Source organism: Elephantulus edwardii, unplaced genomic scaffold (genome assembly GCF_000299155.1).
Source record: "Elephantulus edwardii isolate Elephantulus edwardi_28Jun2011 unplaced genomic scaffold, EleEdw1.0 scaffold00038, whole genome shotgun sequence".
NCBI classification, from domain to species: Eukaryota; Metazoa; Chordata; class Mammalia; order Macroscelidea; family Macroscelididae; genus Elephantulus; species Elephantulus edwardii.
The window spans coordinates 8119594-8143662 of NW_006399788.1; the positions used below are offsets into that span (position 1 = coordinate 8119594).

Here is a 24069-nt window from a genome sequence, read left to right on the forward strand (position 1 = left end):
AATGGCACTTGACAGCAATGCAGCAGCCGCACTCCTACGTGCTGGGCCACCACTTCAGTGCATGTCCCAGTGCAGCGCTCTGCGTGGTGCTCTCCAGCCACAGTGTCGTCACATTCACGCCCCCTCAGTCACTGCCCTTTCCTCTCCAAGCTCTGCTCGCCTTCAGATGAACAAAGTAACATGCATATATATAGATAAAAAAGGAAAGAATCAAATAATACAAGAGATTTCAGTGACAGCTCCATTTCTTACCTGTTGAAATACTGCCCCTCTTTCTATATGCATTAGAAATGCCCTTTCTTGTGTGTGTCCTTTTCTTGTTAGTTGTAATGTAGAGTCTTAATCCTTATACTGTGATATACCTTGCTCTGACCTTTTCCAAGAAGATGTGATATTTGATACTGTGTACTCTTGTTTGAGAGGCTATGGTTGTCTGGATAGAATTTGTATTTTGTACTGAAATTACTGGTGAAAACCTTTCATTGTTTGGTGCCATCGAGTTGAATATGACTCATAGTGACCCTATGAACAGCCATCCTGAAACCTGCCCCATCCTGTGCCATCCTCTTCATCTCTGACACAGTTGAGCCCATTGCTAAAGTCACAGAGTCAAGGATCTTTCTCTCCTTCGCTGACCCTCCATCTTTCCAAGCGTGATGATGTCTCTTTCCAAGGAATAGCCTTGCCTAGCTACATGTCCAAAGTATGAAACACAACACTTTGTCTGTCAGTGATTTTTATCTTGCTTGGATCAACAACAGTAATCAACACCATTGTTATTGTTGTTGTTAGGTATCATCAAGGCAAGTACAACCCATAGCGACTCTATGAACAACAGATCTGAACCCTGTTCCTATCCTGTGCCATCCTCACACTTCCTGACACAGTAAAGCCCATTGTGGCAGTCACTATGCCAGTCCACCTGGTTGAAAGTTTTCCTCTCCTTCACGGAGCCTTTCCAAGGAATAGCCCCTCTCAGCAACATGTCTGAAGTATGTGAGGTGAAGCTTTATCATCTTTACCTCCAAAGAGCATGCTAGCTGCATTTTCTCCAGGATGTATTTTTTGTTTGTTCTTTTGACAGTCCATGGGAGCGTCAGTGCTCTTCTCCAACACCATCGCTCAAAGGCATCAATTCTTCTTCTGTCATCCTTATTCATTGTCCAGCTCTCAGATGCGTACCAAGTGATCAGAAAGACTGTATCCAAAATCAGATGCACCTTAGTCCTCAAACTGACATTATTACTCCTCAATATTTGGAGAGATATCTTAACTACACACTTCCCCAGTGCAGTACGTCTTCTGATTTTCTGACTGCTGGTACCAAGGGTGTTAATTATTGTTGTTAGGTACCATTAAGTGAACTACAACTCAGAGTGACCTTATTATGAACAGTAGATTGGAACCTTGCCCTCTTCAGTACCATCCACATATCTGATATTCTTGAGTCCATTGTTATGGTCACCACGTCAGTCCATCTTTCTCTCTCGTTGAGAGTTGACAGTGACACCGAAGCATGTCTATAATGGTCCCTGAATGTTTCAAGGCAGTGTATCCAGAGAGTATGAATAACAAGGTAGCAGTCCAGACCCCACATCTTGAGGCAGCAAATACTAGGAAGGAAGTTTGATGGTGACGTGTCTGTTCAGAAGAACGAGTGTGACCTTTCTGGAAAGTTGGGACCCCCAGGGACATAAGTGTAAAAGCACACCCTTAGATGGCTATCACACACATGAACTCACTTCCTTCTGTTCTCTTCCTCTCCAACATCAGGGTGGCTTATAAACTGAAATGAGTCTAGGGCAGGCCAGCATAAGGGATCTAGATCTAATGTAGCTAAATGTGTGTTTTCACTAAGTCTAGTTTCTTTTATTTATTCTTCGTATAATTTCTTTGACTGATTTACCAGAGAGTGGTGCTTTTCAGGGTGAGCTGGGGAACTTTTAATTTTCTTTCTTTCTTTTCAAACCATGTGTGCCTGGAGCTCACCTTCTACTGTTCTGCCCATTTGGTTCTCTGTTTTGGTGGAGGACAATGACTACTTTAGTGGAGTCGTCTTTTTTCTCTTGCTAATTCTTGTTTTAATGGTCCCAGGTTTTTAATTTGATAGACCTGAAAAGGCAAGTAGTGGTGGATATTGTTCAAGTGGTGATTAATTATATAAAACACAATGTATGAGAATGATTGTATGAAACACGGTGTGAATGAAGGAACGTGTGAAACAAAATGTATATGAATTTTATATGCAAACTAATATAAAATAAAAATTTTAAAAAGAATTTGTATGTGTTCTACAAAGAGAATATGTATTTGTATACACACATACTCACATGTGTTTTCTCTACGTACACTTTTCATTTTTTGATAATTTGCAAGTTTGGGAGATAGAAAAAGAACATGCTTTGGAGGGTTAAACTTAATAGACTGAGGTGTGTTTCAGAATGCCATGACTCTCCTGGTTTGCCTTACAGGATTTTTGCACTGCTTTCTCCTTGGTTAATGAGCTTGGCGATGCTGCTACTGCATGACGTCTGCCTGCTGGTTTTTTTATGGTTATTACACACATTTTTTTCAGATGGCCCATGTACTGGTTGGAAGTGCCGTGAAGAGTCCGTCCCCAGTAAATGACTATAATGAGAGAGCTGCCTGAGTTAGTAATGCTGGTAGTCCTGAGCTAGGAGTGCTGAAAGTTTTACTGTGCGTGTTGTTCCTTGATGTGGTTTGGGTTTCTTCTTGTGTGCTGTGACTTCTCTGGATTTTGGGAGGTGAGATAGGGCTTCCCAAGTCCTCCATGAGGTTTATGGCTTCACTCTGGAAGACAATCCCTTTCCACAAAGTCTTGTGCCAGAGAAGCTTCTTCCTTTTGGCCTTATGCTGTGTTTGTGGCTTGATTGCAGTGTGGGAGGACTCTGTGTAGAAACAACCTCCTCAACTTGATGTTCCCTTTTGTGGGTGTCTTTTAATAGGCACATATTGAGAGATATCACAGACCCCCAGTGTATTGAACACAGGGCATGGATGGTGAGGAGTAGAAGTGGGAGGCAAGGGGGACTCGGAAAATAGGGAAGGAACTGGGGTTTGTCTCTGCAGTTTGATTTGGGCCTTTTATTGTGGTTTTATAGGGAACAGAAGTGCTTTTTGGGAATAGTTGGCAAAAGGGTAGAATTACATTTAGCATTTTGATTTCTAATTCTGAAGCTAATATTATCATTGCTTTTCTGATACTAACATTATTTGGCATTTTTCTAGCACGTTCTAAGTGCCTGAGCCTTATTTCATTTTGCTAAGAGAACAGGAACCCATCCTTGGCCAGCCTTGGAGCTGAGACCCTGCTGGCCTTGAATTGGAGTTCTGTCTGCTTATGGTATCGTGAAGTTCAGGAGACTGGTCCGACTTTGATCTGTTAACCCCTCGAGAGCACATCCTACCCTTATGTTGTCATTGTTGTGCCAGAGCCTGGCTCACAACAGAAGCTAAGTGGATGCAAATGAATGAAAGGAATTTGCATTATTTTCTTCTGATTCTAAAAATACTAATGGTAGGTGCCATGGAGTTGATTTCGGCTCACAGCAGTCTTACAAGATAGGGTAGACTGTCCTGTCTGTATAGGATTTTCTAGGCTTTGATTTTTGCAGGGCACTTCCCTAGGAGAATTCTGGGGAGCTTTGAAACGGGGTAGAGTGGAACTGCTACCCTTATATTAGCAGCTGAAGGCTTAACATTTCTCTCTCTCTCTCTCTCACTTTTCATTTGCACATGCTCTTTCTCTCTGTCTGTATGCTATTGAGTTAGAACTAATTCAGAGCTGACCCTCCACTGGGTTTCTGAGCCTGTAATTTCATGGGAGGAGATTGCCCATCTTTCTTAGATCACTCATTTTTTTTTTCCCCCAGTGGATTCAAACCACTAGGTAAGTATGATTTTTGGATTAACAAAACAGCCCCCTCTGGACTATGCCTCCAGAGCTCTTAAAAATCCCATAACCTCTGCTGTTGCCATGAAAGGCCTATGAGGTAGACCTCCTGTGGGTTTCTGTGTGTCAGAGAAGTACATACTTGCATTAATGATATGAAAGGGGGTTTTTGCTTTGTGTTGGTTTCCCCCCCCCTTTAACCCCCCCTAAAATTTTTTATTTTTTAAGAAATTGAAAAAGAAAGCTGAAAATTGCCAGCTGTCTCTGGGTCTGGTAGAAAGACAGTTGACTGAGAGATCCTGGGCTGACCCACATCTTCAGTAGTTCAGTGTTTTGCCCAGCTCACTTTTCTCCTTTCTCTTTTCTGGTCTGAGAACTGATCTGTGATTCCTTATCCTTATGGACTTGGGCAAAACCTTTATCTCTCTGGGCCTCAGCTTCTCTGGTCTGAAGAGGCAGGGCTGGGTTCCACATGTGTGTTCTCCTCGAGGGCCCTTGTAGCTCATGTTATATGATCCTGTGGGCAAGAATTAAAAGCTCACCTGGGACAGAACAGACATTTTCCACTCCGTCTCCACCCTCCTCCTCAGTAAGAGAACAGGTAAACAATCCACATTTCCCTGCTTTGTTCCCTTTGAGAACTGGAGTCAAAGAATGACCCCTCATGCCATTCTGGGCTTGCTGGGAGTTCATGGAGGCAAGGAAATGAACGCAGCATCCGTGTGATAAGTGCTTATTTGACAGAGCCCTCCTCTAGGATTATAATTCTGTTGCTGGACAGGGCTTGTTCCGGGTCATACAGTGAGTGGCAGAGTTTCCTGATTTCTGGGACTGCTATACTTTCCCCACCCCACCCCTTTGGAAGTGAACCTAGTTGTGTGAGTTGCTGTGAAGTGTCACTGGCCCACAAGCAGCACAAGCCATCCTGCTTATGTGCCAACTCCCCTTTTCAGGCCTTGTCACCGCTCCTCAGGTGCTGACAGAAGCCTTCTCTTCCCAGACCTGCTCCCTGCTGGCCATTCTCTAGAGGGGGTTTGGGGGTCTTTCTGACACACAGAGCTGATCCCTGCACTTTCTGCTTCACTATTGACCTCAGGGATGTTTTCCAGAATTTGTTCAGCAAGGTGTAGTTGGTTAAGAAAGGCCTCAGTTGCCAAAGACGCTTAAGCCAACGGCTGTCAAATTGATTCCTACTCATAGTGGCCTGAAGAGGAAGATCCTGGACGAGATGGACTGACACAGTCACTGGGGTAATGGGATGGGGGAAGGTGTGCCAGAGACCAATTGGCTCAGGATAGGCCAGGTTTCAGAGCTGTTGTGCACATAACAGCAACAACATAGTGTCATTAAAAGCCAGAGTAGGAATAGGGTTGCCAAAATGCAAATCTTTACAGAATCAGATTATTACATCTTTTTCTGTGAATTAATTGACTGATGGCTTAGAGCTTCTGACCTTCTGGTTAGCAGCCAAAGGTTTAAACAACTATGACAGCAGGGCTCTTCAAAGTGGGGTAAGGGCTTTAAGTTAAACAAGCGTCTTTCCTGGAAGATGTCCCAGAGCCTTTAATATGCTAATGAACGTTAATTTCCAAGGCAAGGAAAGGAAAATACAAAATATGGGACATTTATTATAAGGAAATAGGAAAAGGAATGTGGCTGATCTGTGAGATCAGGAACTGAAACCCTGACAGGAAAAGCCATTTGTGAAATTTTGTCTCAGCTTTGTGTGTGTGTGTGTGTGTGTGTATTTTTTTTTCTTTTTTTTTTTGTATTTTTTTTTAATTATTCAATTTATTAGTTTTAATGAACATTTACAGGGATTTTGGGTTTTCATTCCTTCATTGCTGCACCATTCTCTCTACCCTCCTCCCCAGTTTGTTCTTCTTCCCCCGCCATCTGAATTTCTGTTTTAATTGTCCAATTGCCACAGTGGTTGTCAAAGTCAGTTCTGATTAATCTCCTTTGTCAGTGTGTCCTTTGCCATTCCCTATCACTTCTCCCTGAGAGAGACTTCACCCTGATTCATAAGGAAAAGGGGATGGCGTATTCTCTTGGCTACTTTCTGCTGAAAAGGGACGCTGTGGGTTTCAGGGTGAAGATCTTCTCTCACTACTCTAAAGGGCCCCTTTGGCAGTAGGAAACACATAGACTATTATGGAGATTGATTTTGGAATTTAGATGCAATCTTATTGATTGTGCTTGGCCGTACATGTTCATATCCTTGAAGATGTATCATGGGGGTGTTGCAACCTAGAAGACACAAATTTAACTAACAAGTTATAAGTACATGAGTCAAAAATTATGGAAAAGTAAAAGAAAGGATTCTTTCATTGTTTTACAAACCCTCCCCCAGGTTCCCTCCACCATGGAGCCATCGCTCTAGGCTCCTGTGATGACAGAAATACCTAGTCACATATCTCTTTTAAACAGTTTTCTCCCTCCTCTGTTTCAGTGCAGTATACATTATTGAACCCATCTTACTTAGTCTCTCCCCAACCCTGAGGTTAGTCCCATTCTACAACAGTGGCATCATGCAATATTTGTCCTTTTGTGACTGGGATATTTCACTCAGCATAATGTTCTCCAGAGTCAACCATTTTGAATAATATTGCATGAGTTCCTTGTTTTTCAATGCAGCATAGTATTCCATTGTGCGAATATACCACAGCTTCATCCTGACTTGTGTGTTTTCTTTTTTCCTTGCCCTCCCTCACCACCCCTGCTTCCTTCATCCTTTTCTGGTCCATAGGGTACATGGAAAATGCCTATCCCTCATTTTTCTTTTTTCTTTTTTCCATTTGAGAAGGAGGATGGCCAGAAAAAGAGACTACTAAGTTGATGAAGTCTCTCAGGCGCCGGCCACTGCTGCTGTACTTCTTACCAGTTGATTTGCCTTTGATTTCCTCCTGCCTCTCTTCTGAGGACACTCCATGACATTGGCTATGACCTTGGGTGCAGCATTGCTGATTCCAGGTCCCCTCTCTGATCTCTTTTTTGGCCTGTTGACTAGCTGCCATTTTTCTCTTATCATTTCGTCACACACTTCCAGGTTTGCTTCCTCTGTGCTCCTTCCTGTTGGCATCTTTTTCTCTCTGTATCTCCAGTGCCTTGTGCCTGACCCTTACTAGGTGGTTTGTGTGGGTAGGTTGCACAGGTGAAGTTGCTGCAGGCAAAGGAGGCTCTGGCTGCAAATTCGGCCAACATGCCAGAAGGGCTTGATGGAACCTTTCTCGGCCCTCCTCAGCCCCCTGCCTGTACCTTGACTTAGGCTCTCACATCCTGACTAACCTGGTTTCGTGATATGTGACCTACCCTTAAGTAAACAGCCTCTCAAGGATGAGAAATTCACTAAAGGTGCAACGATATTCAGTTGTCATTTTCTTTTCTATAAGAGTTGCATGTTTTGGTTCAGTGATATTTGTTGTTCATTAGCCCTCTCTTTTATAAAAAGGGTTGAGGCCTCTGAGAAAATAGTCTTCACATTTTCCTCATAAGTCTCTGGCTGATGTGAACAGATTTCTGGAGAGACCTTACAGATGACTTCACATATATCAAGGGTGGTGGAAGGAAAGACCAGTAATTACTTATTGCCAGACAGTGCCAAAGCGTTTGATGTGGTATCTCTTCAATCTTCCAACAGCTCTCTGAGATATTATCCTAGTTGTGAATGACCAGGTTCCAAGAGGAACCTGTTCCAGGTCTCTGACTGGAATTAAGATTGGCATCCATTTAGTTGGCTCCAAAGCCTTGGCACCATATACTCCACTGTTTCTACCACTGCCCTCTCCTCCTTCACCCATTTTCCTTCCCCAGCCACTCTCTGCTCAGGTAACAAAATGTAAACCATCCCTTCACCCCACGGCTGAACAGAGAATGTTACTAGAAAGTGTTGGAACTGCCAGAAGCCCAGATAGACCATTGGTGGTTCTCCAGACTTAGTGATGATCAGATTCGTCTGGAGAATTAAAGGTTTGGAATCAGTGGACGGTGGAGTGGTGGTGCCTGTGCATTGATGTTTTTAAAAACATCTCCCAGATGATTCTGATTCTGTGAGTCAGCCAAGTTTAGGGACAACTGTTAAGCCCCCTTCTTCATTTTTCCTTTAGAGGCAGAGAAATGAGATGCCTTCACCAAGGCCACTCAGCTCTAGTTGGAGCCAGAGTCAGGTTAAGAATGCAGTCTCGTAGTTCGTGACTTGATAGGTGGTTTCCACCCTTCAAGTCCTGCTTCCATGGGCTTCTTTTAATTTCTGTTAGTTTCCAGGGTGCTCCCTAGATGCAAGAATGGTGAAACTCCATCTAAAATACTCTGGGCATGTTGTCAGGAAGCCAGTCCATGAAAGAAGACATCATATTGAGGAAAAATGGAGGGTCAGCAAAAAAAAAGGAAGACCTTCAACGAGGTGGATCGGCAGTCATTGCAACAATGGGCTTGAGCATTGTGGAGACTGTGGTGCTGGTGCAGGGGAGGGTAAAGTTATGATCAGTTCGTAGAACAATGATCACCTTGATAGCACCTAACAATATAAGAGCAAGGCCCAAGGAAGACCTTGCCCCAGAGACTGATCTTAAAACCCCACGTAGGAAGGAGATGACTATCCCAGCCTGGATGCCAGGGAAGGCGATGAGTCATCAGCGAGGACTTGACCTACCCATAGAGAGATACTGCTGCAGATTTTCCCAAGGCTGCAGATTTTCCCCAAGGCCTGGTGGCCTCTCTGGGAATGTAACTGTCAAGAATCCCTCTTTGCTGAACAACCCAAATTAGATCCCTAGAAGGAAGCTGCCTCAACTTTGTGGTTCAACAGCATAGACCCTGGTCTTGAGAAATGCAGAGAAATGTGGCCTTTTTATCTGTAGGGTCAGAGCTAGATAGAGTGATGCCAAAAACAGTTAAGTCCCAGAAATCATGGCTCATATTAAGAAAGGTAGATTAGACGTCATAACACCTTCTCATTTTAGTTGGAATTTTGTGTTGTATTCATTTCTTCATTCATTTCATTCATTCATTCATTTAGCAAGCATTTGTTGGCATCCCAATTATGAGCTAGGCACTACCCTAGGCATTGGAGATCTCCACTTGGGGAGACAAACTCAGCTTGCCTTCATGGGGCTTAGGCAACTGGAATACTGCATATTAGACCCGTATTACTTCATCTCCAATTAACCCCTTGATGAATCATGTACTATTAGCATTTATAATTTTAAACACCAGACGACAACAGAAATCTTAAACCCACAGCTGTTGAGTAGATTCTGACTCATCGTGACTGTGTAAGAAAAAGTAGAACTGCTCCATCGGATGTCTGAGGCTCTAAATCATGGAGTAGCTGGTGGATTTGAACTGCTGACGTTTGATGAGCAGCCCCGCACATTACCCACAGAGCCATCAAGGCATTAATGTTAGTAATAGCCCAAAACAAAGCAAGAACCCATCCCTATTGAATCAATTTGGACACTATGTGGGTAGGATGGGGTAAAAATGCTCCATAGCCTTTCCAAGAGAGCTCTGGTGGCGTAGTGGTAAGGAACTGTGCTGCCAACCTCCCAGCCCAAAGGTGTGCGCTTCAAACCCACCAGCTGCTTCGCAGTGAAAGATGCACAGTCTCCTTTCATACAATTTACTCCTCTTACTGGAGGGTCAGCTTTGAGTCGGTTCCGACTCCAGCAACAACATAGGCTTTCTGAGGTCGCAGTTTTTACAGAAGCAGACTGTCATTCCTCTGCCCCCACCCCCCTGGCTGGTGAGCTCAAACCACAGACCTCTTGGTGAGCAGCTGAGCACTTAACCAGAGTGTCACCAGGACTCCTTAATGACAGTAATAGACACGTCTGCTCTCATTTCACTTTCTCAGCCGTTTTCTCAAATGAGGGAATGAAAGCTTCAGACTGACTTGTCCAGGGTCACACCATCAGTGATGGGGTCTGAGCTCAGTCCCAGTTCGGGTTCTGAAGCCCACGTTCTTGGCCATCATATATATCATACTGCTTCCTGCAGTGTGCCCTAGCATTTCAGGTCAATTAGAAGAAAAAGGTGAGATGCAAAATTGTATTTACTTTAAAGATTGAGTGAGTACAGCTTCCCATTTTTGCCCTTTGAGCCATTTGGAGCATCTTGTAGAACTTAGTGGTAGAGATTATTTGCTCTCCACGAAGAAATAGTTTTGTCTGTTTTTTCTCACAATGAGCTTCTTCTCGAACCACTGCTTCTGGATTGGCCAGCAGCTTTCTGGGGAAGAAAGTGGAGGTTTTCAGAAGGCATTCAGGAATTGTCTCCATTGGTCCATTCGATTCCCCTCCCTCTCTTGGTCCTGTTTGCTTGTAATGTGCATTATGTTGTAAATGTACCTGAAATCCCTTTTGAAAAGGGTTAGAAATCCGTTTCCTTTTTAAGTGCCTGGACCTTGACCTTTTTGTCTGGAGCCTTTACAGGGGAGCTTGGGTACCTGGGTGCCAGGTGGCTGCCTGCTCCTGGTGCAGGGGATGTTTTTGCTGATCTGTAGGAGGACAAAAAGGTGAAGTAGTAATGCTTTGGAGCCATGATAGTGCAGTAGTCGAAGAACCCACTCACGTCTGCATGGGAGAAGAGAGCTGGTCACCTTCTCCTGTATGGATTCCAGCCTTGTAAAGTCACTAGGGCTGTTTTGCTTTATCACCTAGAGTTGGAATTGACTTGAAGACATCTAATAACAACAGTGATTTTTAACCAAGTTAAATTTAATTTAAAAAATTCTTGCATAATCAGAGCTAGTCTTCTTGCCTTTTTAAAAGAAAAGTATTACAGTACGCTTTGTTTTAGGAAATGGTGATCATAATCAAGGGTGATATGGTGATTGTGTATAATTGTTATTTCTTTTTTTTTTCTATAATTATATTTTATTAATTTTCATAAACATTTACAGAGATTTTGGGCTTCCACTCATTCATTGTTGCACTATTCTCTCTACCCTCCTCCCAGTTTGTTCTTGTCCAAATGCCACAGTGCTTGTCAAAGCCAGTTCTGATTAATCTTCTTTGTCAGTGTATCCTTTGCCATTCCCTATCACTCCTCCCTGAGAGAGACTTCACCCTGAGTCATAAGGAAAAGGGGACGGCGTATTCTCTTAGCTACTTCCTGCTGAAAAGGGACGCTGTGGGTTTCAGGGTGAAGATCTTCTCTCACTACTCTAAAGGGCCCCTTTGGCAGTAGGAAACACATAGACTATTATGGAGATTGATTTTGGAATTCAGATGCACTCTTATTGATTGTGCTTGGCTGTACATGTACATATCCTTCAAGATGTATCATGGGGGTGTTGCAACCTAGAAGACACAAATTTGACTAACAAGTTATAAGTACATGAGTCCAAAAATTATGGAAAAGTAAAAGAAAAGATTCTTTCATTGTTTTACAAACACTCCCCCAGGTCCCCTCCACCATGCAGCCCTCGCTCTAGTCTCCTGTGATGACAGAAATACCCAGTTACATCTCTCTTTTAGACGGTTCTCTCCCTCCTCTGTTTCAGTGCAGTATACATTATTGAACCCATCTTACTCATTCTCTCCCCAACCCCAAGGACAGTCCCATTCTACAACAGTGGCATCATGTAATATTTGTCCTTTTGTGACTGGGATATTTCACTCAGCATAATGTTCTCCAGAGTCAACCATTTTGAATAATATTGCATAAGTTCCTTGTTTTTTAATGCAGCATAGTATTCCATTGTGCGAATATACCACAGCTTCTCTAGCCATTCGTTTGTTGATGGGCACTTAGGTTGTTTCCAACTCCTTGCTATTGTGAACAAAGCTGCAATAAACATGGGTGTACATATATCTGCTTGGATGTCAGCTATGGTCTCTTCAGGGTATTATAATTGTTATTTCTACATTCTTTTGTGGCAAAAAACAAAGAAACCTGGCAGCGGTGCCCCCATTTTTGTTGTGCCTTTACTAGCCACAAATTGAGCAACCACTGATTCAGGTCATCAGTTTTCAAGCTTCTTAAAAAAAACAAAACACAAAGCCAGTGTCATTCAGCTGATTCATGGTAACTGTATAGGACAGTTCTCCATGTTGTTCTTGTTGTTGTTATGTGACATCGAGTCACTTGCGACTCACAGCGACCCTATGTACAACAGCCTTAAACTCTGCTCTGTCCTGTGCCAATCTCACTGTCTCTGACACTCCCATCCCGATTACCCCAGTCACTGAATCAATCCACCTCATAGAGGGCCTTCCCCTCCTGCGCCTGCCCTCCATTCTCCCAAGCATGATTCCAAATCTGCAAATCATTATGGAAGGAGATTACTCCCACTTCTTTCTAGTGAGGAGATTGGAGTATTCTAACTGCTGTCTTTGTTTCACCTTAACCATCTTGCCACTAGGACTTCTTAAGCAATCCTTAACTCACTCACTCATTATCATGGAGTCTGAACCAACTGATAGTTCACCTTCCATTGGGTTTCAGAGGCTGTGATTTGACAGGAGGAGATTGCTCATCTTCTGTGGGTGTCTTTGAATCAGCAAAGATATGACGGTGTTTGGGTTAGGAGCGCAACTTCCCATGGGCTACCGTAGCTACTATCCTTCGTGTGTGACTCAGAGATCTTCTGAACAGCATATCTGAATTGTACCTTATCCTGCATGGTCCTCGTGATCACTGCAGTCACCGTGTCGGTGCATCTTGTTGAGGATCTGCCTCTCTTGCTCTTATGTTCCACCTTTCCTAGCATAGTGTCTCTTCCCCAGGCTTGGCCCCTCATGACAGCATATCCAAAATATGTGGGATGGAGTTATACCACCTTTGCCTCCAAGGAGCATCTTGGTGGCACATCCTCTGTGACAAACTTTTTTGTTCTTTTAAGTCCATGGGCCATTCCATATTCATCACCAACACCTGAGTTCAAAGGTATTGATTATTCTTCAGCCATATTCACTAATTTTCCAACTTTCAGATGATGCATGAGAACCAGTTGAAAAGACCATGGCTTGGATCCAGGCACACATTAGTGTTTAAACTGACACCATTGCTCTTTAGCACCTTGTAGAGGTCTTAACAGCATATTTCCCCAATGTTATGAAAATTGGCTATTTCCTCTCTTTCTCTCTGTACTGGTTCCTCCTTTCCCTTTTTACTTTCATTAACCCCCATCTGACGGTTTCTCTTCTCCTTCTTTCCATAGACACGAATGCAGAGTCTGCACCCAGATCCCAAAGCCCAGTACACAAGTGTCTATGGAGCCCTGAAGAAAATTGTACGGACTGAAGGCTTCTGGAGGCCGCTGCGAGGCATCAACGTGATGGTGATGGGTGCGGGGCCCGCCCACGCCATGTATTTTGCCAGCTATGAGAATGTGAAAAGGACTTTAAATGATGTGTTCCACCAACGAGGAAACAGCCACATAGCCAATGGTATTTTGAAAGCATTTGTCTGGAGTTAGAAAGCTTTCTTCTCAACAGACCCTTCCTCAGGGCCTTCTTCCCTGTGGCCCAGCAGCCTAACGCCTCGTCTTCGGCTTGCTTATGAATAAAGAACTCTAGCGTTGTGCGTGCGTGCCCACCCAGATACACACGCACACATGCACACTCTTTTTTTTCCCCATTCCCCTCTTTCACTCTCTGAAATTGGGGGAAATTGGTGACCGAGGTATTTCCGTTTTTCATTGTTGTAGGGGTTTTCTTTTCTTCTTAAACCCCAAAAACATTCAAAAGCAATTAATGATGAGACATACCTTGAATAGAAACAAAACTTTTGAATGCTGGATTCAGGAAAAAAAAAGTTATCTGGACAACTTCTCTGAGACTATTTAAAAACTGATACAACAGGTCTCTACAGCGTCAAGATCTAACTAAGCTTTAAAAGGTCAAGAAGCTTTTTGGCTGACAAAAGGATTTGCTCCAGCACAGACGACCTGTCCCACCTTAAGCTTCTGGGAATTTGGGGTTTTACTCTGGTCCTCTTCCCTTCTGTTTGTCTGAGTTGCATCTCTCTGCGAGCAGGGGCTGACATGGTTGTGTTGTGAGGCAGAGATGGGTGGTGGGGCTGTGAGTGCACACAGCACTTAACATAAGGCATAAGCTTTGCTGGGCCAGGCAGAGCGTTATTTTCTGCCCTTGGGTGGGTTTGGCTCTCGTGTTCTTTTGTCTGGGTATGGAATGGGATTATAGATAGGAGCAAACGGCATTTGTCTTGACAATGTCAGTTCCCCCGCCCCTTTTATTTAAAGAAGAGAGTGGTATTTGTGGCCAGTAACAACTTTACTCCCTTCTCTTTTGGTTCATCTGGAGAGAAAACAAACAAACAAAAAAATACCCCTTTCAGTGGCAAAGTGTGGTGGTAGGAAATGCACCTGGCTGGTTTGTCAGTGTTTAGTTTGGCCATTTGTTCAGTTTAGGGAGGTTCACACTATCAGCCATGTTCGGATACTACCGGCAAGTTTGAGTCATATTTTGGGGAGTGGGGAGGATCTCCTTTTTGGTAAGACTGCTTTATGGAATGGTTTAATCTTGGTGGCTGAACCCCTCCAGCGGGGTTTGAGAAAACCCAGTTTCTACCTGCAACACCTACCGGCACCTTTCAGATGTGTGCTGTCGTTGGTTCAGACCTTTCTTTGGAGTAATTGTAAGTGTGTGTGGGTGGGAGGGGCCACACACACACGTGTTCTGAAGCTTTACCCTGTCCAGCCCTCCTGATCCTCCCCTCTTTCAGGTGGTCATTTTAGTCACTTGGCAGTGTCACTACAGACAGAGGCATCCCAAAACCAAAAATAAAATCTCAGGGCTGCTTCGGGCTCATAAAGGTTCATGATTGTCAAAGCCAGGCCAGATGAAACCCCCAACTAGGGTCAACCATCTCCTCTGGAAATCTGCTGTATGCTGGTCTTTCCGACTGCCTGTTTTCTGAAAACTTACTTGCATTTTTACTAAGAAAATTCTCTTAAGAGGTTTTCCATTCAATTTCCCGTCGGCTTTGTACTTGATGCTAGCTAGCCCTTGGCTTGTCCCAGTGTAAAGAGCAGGGTGAGTAGCAAGGACAAGGGAAGAGAAGGAGTTGGAGTCTGGATAATAGACAAAGCCACAAAAGGAATTTTCCTGCTGAAAAACTTAAGTGAATCTAGCTGTTGCCTGGAGTTAAGTAATAGAAAGAAAATGAGGGTCATGCAAATTGAGAAGTAAGTAGCCGTGTCTCTATTAACATGCCGCATTTGGGCCTGGTGTTTGCATTATCATTTGGGAGTCAGTGTTCATCTGGGTGGAGGTGGTAGCCAATGTTGCTTCATAGAAAGCCAAGTCCAGGGTTCCAGGAACTACCTCCAAACATTCAGTCGCAGAGGGTAATTTTACTGAGTTTGTTTTGCAGGGATAGCTGGGAGTATGGCCACCCTGCTCCACGATGCAGTAATGAATCCAGCAGAAGGTAATGTTTCATGGTCCCAGGGAGGGGCAGTAGGGATGCGTGTAGGGGCAGGACTAAAGGTGGCAGGAAGGGGATTCCTGGACTGACCCCAGTTGGAGAAGCCAGAGAACTCTTGATTAGTTATGAAGGCCTCAAGTAGGGACCTGAGCATTCAGGTAGATAGTTTTCCTGTTCTCCAAAACAGTATTATGCAGCCTGAGGCTTTTTTAGGCCAGAGGCTTCAGCATCACCTGAGAGCTTATTAGAAATGCATGTTCTCATGCCTGACCCCATACCAACTCTTGGAGGGTGCCAGACACACACACACACACACTCTGCCACCCTTAGGGCTTGTGTAATTTGATTTTTTTTGAAAAGAAATTAGTAGTTGTTGAGAATATACACATCAGATCAATATTCCATTCACTATTTATAAAAACGTAAACTTCTTACTGTGGAAAACTCAGGCATATACAAAATACAGAGACAATAGTGTTAGGACAAGTCAACATTTTTGGCATATTCTTTTTCTATATTATCATATTATCTTCTCTTTCTTTAAATTTCTGGATCATCATAAATTAGAAAATGCCAGCTGTGGAGACCTGAGTTTGACATGTCTGTAGCCAACATGGGTCTTGAGTAGGAGATTCTTGTGAGCTACACTGGGCATGTTTTAAGCTGGGTTATTCTCTATCTAGTGAGATGTGGGACTTTCTCCATTTTCCCCTATCATCTGAAAAGGGTATCCCTTGCCAAAAGGGACAGTTGGAGATAAGCAGTTTAAGCATTTTAAGTCTTGCCTTTTAAGATGTATTTTTTAAAAATCTTACCTGTTTTTATCTTTAATAAAAGACTTTTTTTGATAGGAGGGAAAAAGAATCTGTTTTTATCTTATAAAAAAAATATATCTGCTCTCAGCTGCCTCCCCACATCCCAGCAGTCAAAAGATATGTTCTGTCCTTCAGGGATGGCCTACTTGAGTCCCTTTCTCTGTGGGGCTGGGTTTTTACCAGGATGTTTAGGTGAAGAAAGGTGTTTGTTTCACTGTAATTCCCCTCTCTGTGGGAAAGATATGCAGGGCAGAGTCACACTTTTTTTTTTTAAACTTTTTATTGAGAAAGTGGTGTGCTCAGAGAGCCCGAGTTCTATTTTACCTTACACTCACCATCTTCATGAAGACATGTAATGCCCTTACATAGACTTGCCTGTCTTCAGGGTGTATCCTGTAATAGGTGGTCAAGAGTGTCCTTTGAGGCTAGGGAAGAGTATCCTAAAAAAATAAAACAAGTAGAGTCATTCTTAGGTAAGCAGGGAAAAACCCTGTAGGGAGGAGTTCAGTGAAAAACTTAAATTCTCCAAAGAGATGCATATTATATATCTTGAGCTTTTGAAATGTTCATACAGAGACCTGGTGGATGGCCAGTTAGCCTGTGATTTTATTTTTTTTTAAAGGGATATATCATTGCAAAGAGGACTACAGAGGGGATGAGGAAGTAGGTGCTTGTGCAAAAATGAATGAATATTTTTTTAAAAAAGTGAACTCTGGGGGAGGGCGGGGGGGTAAAATGTGTAACAGTGAATGAATTAAAAAAAAATCTCACTTTTCTGTAAATGTTCGTTAAAATCACAATTAAAATAAATTTTTATTTTTATAAAACCAAAAGGTCAAACATAAAGAATAAAGAAACTTGAGGTTACTACTGGGGGGAAAAAAAGATGAGGGGATGAAAAAGTGAGGCTTAAATAAGATCTCCTACATCACGGGCCTTTTTGTGTCATTATTATTGACCTGAGATCTTTATTCCTTTAAAAGTACAGAAAACCATGCTGTAAGCATTCATTTGTCAATATGAAGTAACTATTAAAGCTTTAGGCCTGAGGGGCCACAGTTAGTCCTCTCTTGCCTCATAGCCTTTGAACCACCCGTTGCTTTAGTATTAACATGCCAAAGCTTTCATTGGAGTTTGTTGTGCAACTCCTGGGCAACCATGATTCTAGTGTCTCTTCTGGAGAATATTGGGACTCAGAAGCTAGGAACACTGTCAGAGGTATAGATCATGCACAGCCTGGGGAGGAATGAGTCCAGCAGATGTATTCTGGAAACACGTGAACAGAGGGGCAGGCCAAGGGCCCCTTCCTTCATGTGGCCCTGCAAGATCAGGCTAGCTCATCCAGCCCAAAGTGGCTGCCAGATATGCTGGCCACCTTAAAGCAGGTTTAATCAGGTAAAACTTAGTGGGAAGCATTTTTAAATGGGATTGCCTAGCTCCAGCCGTTGGTGATTTCTCATGTTGGGACTGTGTGTGTGCTGGCTCTTTGAGGTCGTTAGCAGTTTATCTAACTTGCTGTTTTTCTTTATGGCTTGGCTTCTCATTTCACCTCAACCTGGTGTGGGGCCAAACTCAACCAACTGACCATTGGCCGTTCTGACTGCTGCCTGGTCTTCCAACAGTCGTGAAGCAGCGCATGCAGATGTACAACTCACCGCACCGGTCAGCCCTCAGCTGCATCCGGACAGTGTGGCAGACTGAGGGGCTGGGGGCCTTCTACCGGAGTTACACCACCCAGCTGACCATGAACATCCCCTTCCAGGCCATCCATTTCATCACCTACGAATTCCTGCAGGAGCAAGTCAATCCTCGCCGCGAATACAATCCCCCGTCCCACATCATCGCAGGCGGGTTGGCTGGGGCCATTGCTGCGGCCGCCACCACGCCCCTGGACGTCTGTAAGACCCTTCTCAACACACAGGAACACGTGGCGCTCTCTCTGGCCAACATCAGCGGTCGCCTGTCAGGCATGGTCAACGCCTTCCGGACAGTGTACCAGATCAATGGCCTGTCCGGCTACTTCAAAGGCATACAGGCACGTGTCATCTACCAGATGCCGTCCACGGCCATTTCATGGTCTGTGTATGAGTTCTTTAAGTACTTCCTCACCAAGCACCAACTGGAGAATCGAACTCCATACTAAAGAAGCGGACAGTTGGAAGTGATTGCGGAATCTTTTATTTTTTTAAAAGGCTCTCTGCCTGCTTCCATTCTCTCTTCCTCCTGCCAAGCAAGGAACTTGCGTGGGCCCTTCTGCTTCCTGATGTCTTAGGAAGGGGAGGACGGGATGGGGCCTACCAGAGGCTGTGGGCAGGGAAGTCAGCAGTGGGGATTGCTCGGAAGAAACCTTTCCAGGCGTGAGAGAATGCTGTTTCTTTGCCTCTCTCCAGAGGAATGTAGCTTTTCAGATTCATTGTCACATTCTTCCGAGAATCTAAGCTCGTGGAGGGAAGAAAATGAACAGTGATTGAAAACATTCAAGGCAAATTTTATGTATATAAAAGTTCCCATACACAGAATAATATAGATGGATAATGTTTATCCTTTATTTTTCTATGTAGGAAGGTTTTTTAAATTTGTGTGTGTGCCTGTGTGCATGTACAAATAGCACTCCAGCTGCAAATACACAGCTACTAAAATATATATATAAAGGGAGGGAGTTAATTCTTCTATCAGGTTAATTCAGAAGGCACCAGAGTACCTGAGTTAAATTACTGAATGTGGCCTAATGGAAAAAAAACCCAGAAACCAAACATTAAATAAAATGCTAAATGTGATTAGCCCCCTGGTGGAAGTTTCACTTGAGTGTAAAATGATAAGTATTAAGTTTATCTTTTTTTATTTCTATTTTCATGAATGTCTGAGAGGTACGTTGGGGAAAAATAAAAATAATATAATACTTGCAGCTAGTACTCTTCCCATCCCCTCATTCTGATTGTATTCAAATAAAGAGCCTTAGTGGAGCAGTGGTTAAGTGCTTGGCTACTTCTCAAAACGTCAGTGGTTCGAATGCACCTGCTTGCTGCTCCCTAAGACTACGTTCTGCTTCCATAAGAGAACAGCTTGGAAACGCTTTGGGACAGTTCCACTCCATAGGAATCAGAATCAACTCAATAGAAATGGACTTGGCTTGATTTCATTCACTCACTCACTTTCATGTGCCTTTCCCCCTTTGTCTTCCCTTAAAAAATATATATCCAAGAGCAGAAATGTAGTCCTGAAGCTTCCAAACAGCACATATTCTGAGTAGCAGGCTCTAAGGCTGCAGGACAATGGCATGGTTACTGGTTTTGAGCTCGCAGAGATCACCTCCTTACGTTAGTTGTCAAGGACGTGACTCCGCGTCTCCCTGAATCAGCTCTTACTAAGAGCTTAAAATGCTACCATCCTTTGGCTACTTTTGTAGTTAATTGGGATAAGTCCTGTCTTTATTATTAGGATTTATTTGTCACCTTTTTAAACAGCAGTACTTTGGGTCTCCCTGTCTCTCTGTACTTTGACTGTATCTCCCTAGAGGGCTCTTGCTTGTCAGGAAGTGTGAGGACGGCACAGAAGAGAGCAGGATTCAGATCTTTTGTTCATAGGGTTACTCTGAGTTGTATTTGACTCAACAGCACCTAACAACAACTACCCTGTGTGGCTGAGAGGTTTTTAAAACACAGTAAATGAATCTGACGTGTGTATACCCTTGGCCTGGTCAGTACTCTGTATAGTAGTGGGTGCCAGCAGGCCCACTGACCCGTGCCCAGTTACTGAAAACTGACCAAACTCATGGAAACAGGTGCCGTTCAGAGCCATTCCTCGGTCTTATTAGATCCATGTCACTTAAGAGCATAAGGCGTACCTGCCTTGTTTTTTAAAATGGGGTGTCTCAAGTCAGATGATCCCTAAGAGAGGAGACAAGGCCTTTTCCTCCAGCTTTGCCATTTTGATTTGCTGCCAGGCTGCTATCTACAGGAAGACTAAAATATTTCAGTTTCCTTTTTCCTCACCAGAGCCTGTCTTTAAACATGAGTGAGAAGCACGTGTGTGGTTTGAACTTTGGTGGGCCTGAGGTGTGTGTAGGGGTAGTTCCTTTTGGCCAGGCCCTTTTAGCACAGGCCTCACCAGAGCTACACATTCACTGGTGCTCCAGTCACAGTCTTTGGGACATGGTGAGTCCAAGGGACGAGCTCAGCCTGCCCTTAGAGAATTTTTTCCATCATGAACAATGTACACAGTGTTGTCTCTTAAAGTAGCTTTTGCTTTTGTTTTTCTAATAGTTAGGAATGAGTTGATAAAAAGATAGCCGACTTATTTTTTTGAAAGCTAGAACAGGGTAGTGCCACCATGTGGAGAACCTGCTGTGTGAACTGTTAACTGGGCTTGGCTACTGACATGCCCTGCCCTGCCCTGGGGTCCTGCCCCAGTGGGAACAGCTACAGCAAGCTCTGTCTTACTCTGATGCAAAAAGGTGTTGGAAACTGTGCTGCTGCTAAAAAGTGCTGTACACCTGCCCTCCAGACATGTCCTGGATTAGTACTAAATTCTAGGAATGGAGGGGGGAAATAGATGAAATACTTAAAAAGTCATCCCACATCTCTTTCGCTCTGGTGGCCTTGTCCATAGGGAGATAAGTCAAAGGCAGAGCCTCTCTCGCTCCACAGGAGGAACGATGGGCAGTCTCCTGCGGTGGATTTACATCCGCCCCTAACCCACAGGAGGGTCATTAGTCAATTCTGAATTAACAGTGAGGTTTTTGTTTGAAATCAGATAATGCCACCCTGCTGTAAAATCACAAGATTTTACTTTAGATGTTACCAGGAAAAGGAAACGTTCTCTTCTCTGGGAAAGCTCCTTTTAGCCGGGGAATACAAGGAGAGGCAGCAGCTGGGATCCCAGAGTTCTGAGGGCTGGAGTCCGTGGATCTGGTCTCACAGCCCTGTCACTGTGTGGTAAGGGACCTTGATGGAACGCTGCTGACCCCATCCGTATTCTATCAGAAGATAAACTTGCGAAGCACTAAACAAATATTTTATGGGAGTGATTTCCCCCTCCTAGCCTTAGCTCCATAGTTTGCATTCTTGTCCCATATTGACTGCAAACCAGTTGTTGACTTTGACACTGTGAGATATTAAATAGGACAATGCTTTCCTTCTCCCCTGACAGCTTCCATCTTAGCACAGTCATGGTGTGGGCTTGGTGGTGACTGCCTTTTGAGTGACATCTGCAACCAAGCAACACCACGGAGGACAGTTGTTGCATTGTTGCTGTCGTGTCAGCTGAGTCATGGCGGCGCCGTGGCTAACTGTGATACGTTGCCAGGCCCTGTGCCATCTGTATGAGTACAATACGCCTTTTAATGGAGTGTGCGTGTGAGTGTGTGTTTACCCTTTCTTCTTTGGACCATTTTTTGAGGTCAGTCACACAACGGAGTTTTGCTTTGATTTTAGAACTTAAAAATTAATTCCTCCCCCAAAATGAGATAAATCCTTAGATCATGGCTTTATAATTTGCTTTGGGTTGAATTTAGTTATTTACTGGACTGCATCCTGCATGTGGTTTTTCATTTTTTTCTTTCTTTTTTTAAATGCTGGTGTCTTATTCCAAGTGCTGTTCTGCAAAGTTCCCTGAAGGCTGCATCTTCACCACTTTGTCATGCCAATAAGGTTTCATTGAACTTTATTTAAGGATGGATGGTTGTGCCTGTGAATTTACAAATGTACTGCTTCTTTCTATCTGCAAGATGCACAATGGATGTGATGGGGTGAGAAAGTGTTCTTTCCCAAATGCCTATAGGAAATGTCATTGTTTCTGCCTCAGAATTGTTGTGAGCTCTTTGAAGAAGGGGACAAAATGTGTATTTATGTGTGGGGTGTTTATTTCTGATGTGCTGCTACAGTTTTAACACTGGAGCTAGAAAAAAATAAAACATTGATGTTTGAAGTGTTGTGGAGTCTCTGGTGGGAATGTTGAAAGTAGAGCCAGGTGGGCTGGAAAGAAGGAGCTTCATTTAAGGGAATTGTCTTTCTCCCTATTGTCGCTAGCTATCATTCGCCGGCAGCAAACAAGGACACCTTGATGGGGGTAAGCACAACGGAGACACGCCCTTCTGGGAGCTGTTCAGAATCAGTGCAGCTCAACTTTACTGGGGGCTGCAGCACGCTTATATATGAGCAAGGAAACAGGAAGACAGGATAGGGTGGGCTTACAGACGTGGGACATGAGGGTTGGATAGGAGAACCTCAGCCTTGTGTGGACCACTCCCAGCTCAACAGATGCAGCAGCCGTTTTCCCAGGTGGCGAGCCGCCTTAAGCCATTACAGTCAAACAGGAGAGCTTTCTCTACCCTATATTAAACGCCTTTGGGAGGCTTGCACTTAGCCAGAGCTAGGCCATCTGTCCTGGCCAGGGGCCCTCCTTTCCTCCCCAACACCTCATCTCTCACATCAGGAGCTATTAAGATTTGGCACCCCAGTCTCCTGTGATTTACTGCCTCTGCAAACCTCCCGGACTGCTATGAGTCGTTCTCGACTCGATGACAGTGAGTGAGGGAATGACTCTACTAATCTGTTTGCAAGACAGGAACTGGCTTCCTTCTTGGCCGCTCTGAGACATAAAGCTTCATAGCTGCACAGTGTTGGGACCTCCGGCTGGCTTCTGCACTGTGCAGGGGAAAGGAGCAGCCCTGTACATGCCTTTGTTGCCTGGGGCTTCCCTAACACAATACTACAAAGTACGTCACTTTAAAGGAGAAATTTATCTTCTATTTCTGGAAACTAGCAACTCAAAATCAGAATCCAGCTATTTCTAATGGCAGCTGGTATCACTTAGGACCCTTATCAAGCACATCCAAGAAAAGAAAAGCCAGTTGCTGTTCATGGTGAGTCCTAGTAGAACACCATAGGTTTTCAATGATTGGTTTCTTTAATGGCTGAAGGAAATCTCCAATCCTTCCTTTCAAGACACCCTTTGATAGACTAGAACCTCCAACCTCTCTGTTAGCAGTTTAGCCTGCTGATTTATAACCTAGGAATTCCCTCAAGCATGTCCATATCCCTCAAATTCCAGCACTACAGAGGCCTTGAAAGATGTTCCATCCCAGCCAAGGTTTCCTTCCAGGATAAGTTTTTCCCTCTTAGTTCCCATCCACGTGAGTAGTTTGAATGAGACAGACATCAGTTGAGAGGATCCCAGCTACTGGGTAGAAGTAGCCATAAGTTATTGCAGATGGAAAAGAGTTGTCTCTGGTCTATGGCAGACTGTAGTAAGTGTCCTTAGAATAGCGAACGCTGGTGAGAGAAAAATGCTTTTTTGCAACATCAGGAGATGCCCTAATGGTAAGTTCTAAGTAAGAACTTGGACTGCCAGTGTAAGGAGTTTGTCTTTCCTAGTCAGCAGGTAGCAGGACATCACTCAAGTTCTTTGGGAAAAGGATATGATAGGGTTCTGCTTCAGGAAAAGCCACAAAAGTAGTCAGGCAGACTGCTGTCATGCTGAAGTTGTTCAGAAGAGGTAAGGCAGAGAAAAAGACAAGGGAGGCTGACAGGGAACTAATACGTGTAGAAACAGGTTCAAGGGGCTCAGGACTGCTGAGCAAGAAGATAATCTTAGCAAGATTATCAAAGGGAGGTGACAGATGACTCTGGTGGCCTAGGGATTGCTCTGTCAACTCAAAGTCATATGGTGTGAATCTCGCCAGCTACTCTGTGGGAGAAAGATGGACAGTCTCCCGTGTGATTAACTGCCTCTGAAAACCTGCTGGAGGTCCATTAGGACTCATTGGTACCCAATAAAGCAGAATGGCAGTGTCAGGAGGAGGGCCTGGCTGTGGTAGAAAAGATGGTTCAGCTCCAAACCTGCTGTCTGCTTTAGTCCTCATGCTCTTTGGATAGTCAGAGCATTTAGAGTGCTCACTATTAAGCCCCAAGCTTCTAGTTCCTGCCGTGTTGCAAGTCATCTACCATT

General features: G+C 44.0%; 1 protein-coding gene across 1 annotated transcript in view; it reads left to right on the plus strand.

The window, feature by feature from the left end:
* The window catches only part of SLC25A37 (solute carrier family 25 (mitochondrial iron transporter), member 37), a 46003-nt gene extending 27738 nt beyond the window's left edge, over positions 1 to 18265 (plus strand). Inside the window, exons 2-4 of the mRNA XM_006884843.1 lie at positions 13077 to 13305; positions 15254 to 15310; positions 17745 to 18265. Of these exons, the coding sequence (XP_006884905.1) occupies positions 13077 to 13305; positions 15254 to 15310; positions 17745 to 18265 (807 nt within the window). The remainder of the gene's footprint in view (positions 1 to 13076; positions 13306 to 15253; positions 15311 to 17744) is intronic.
* Positions 18266 to 24069: the final 5804 nt, after the last annotated feature.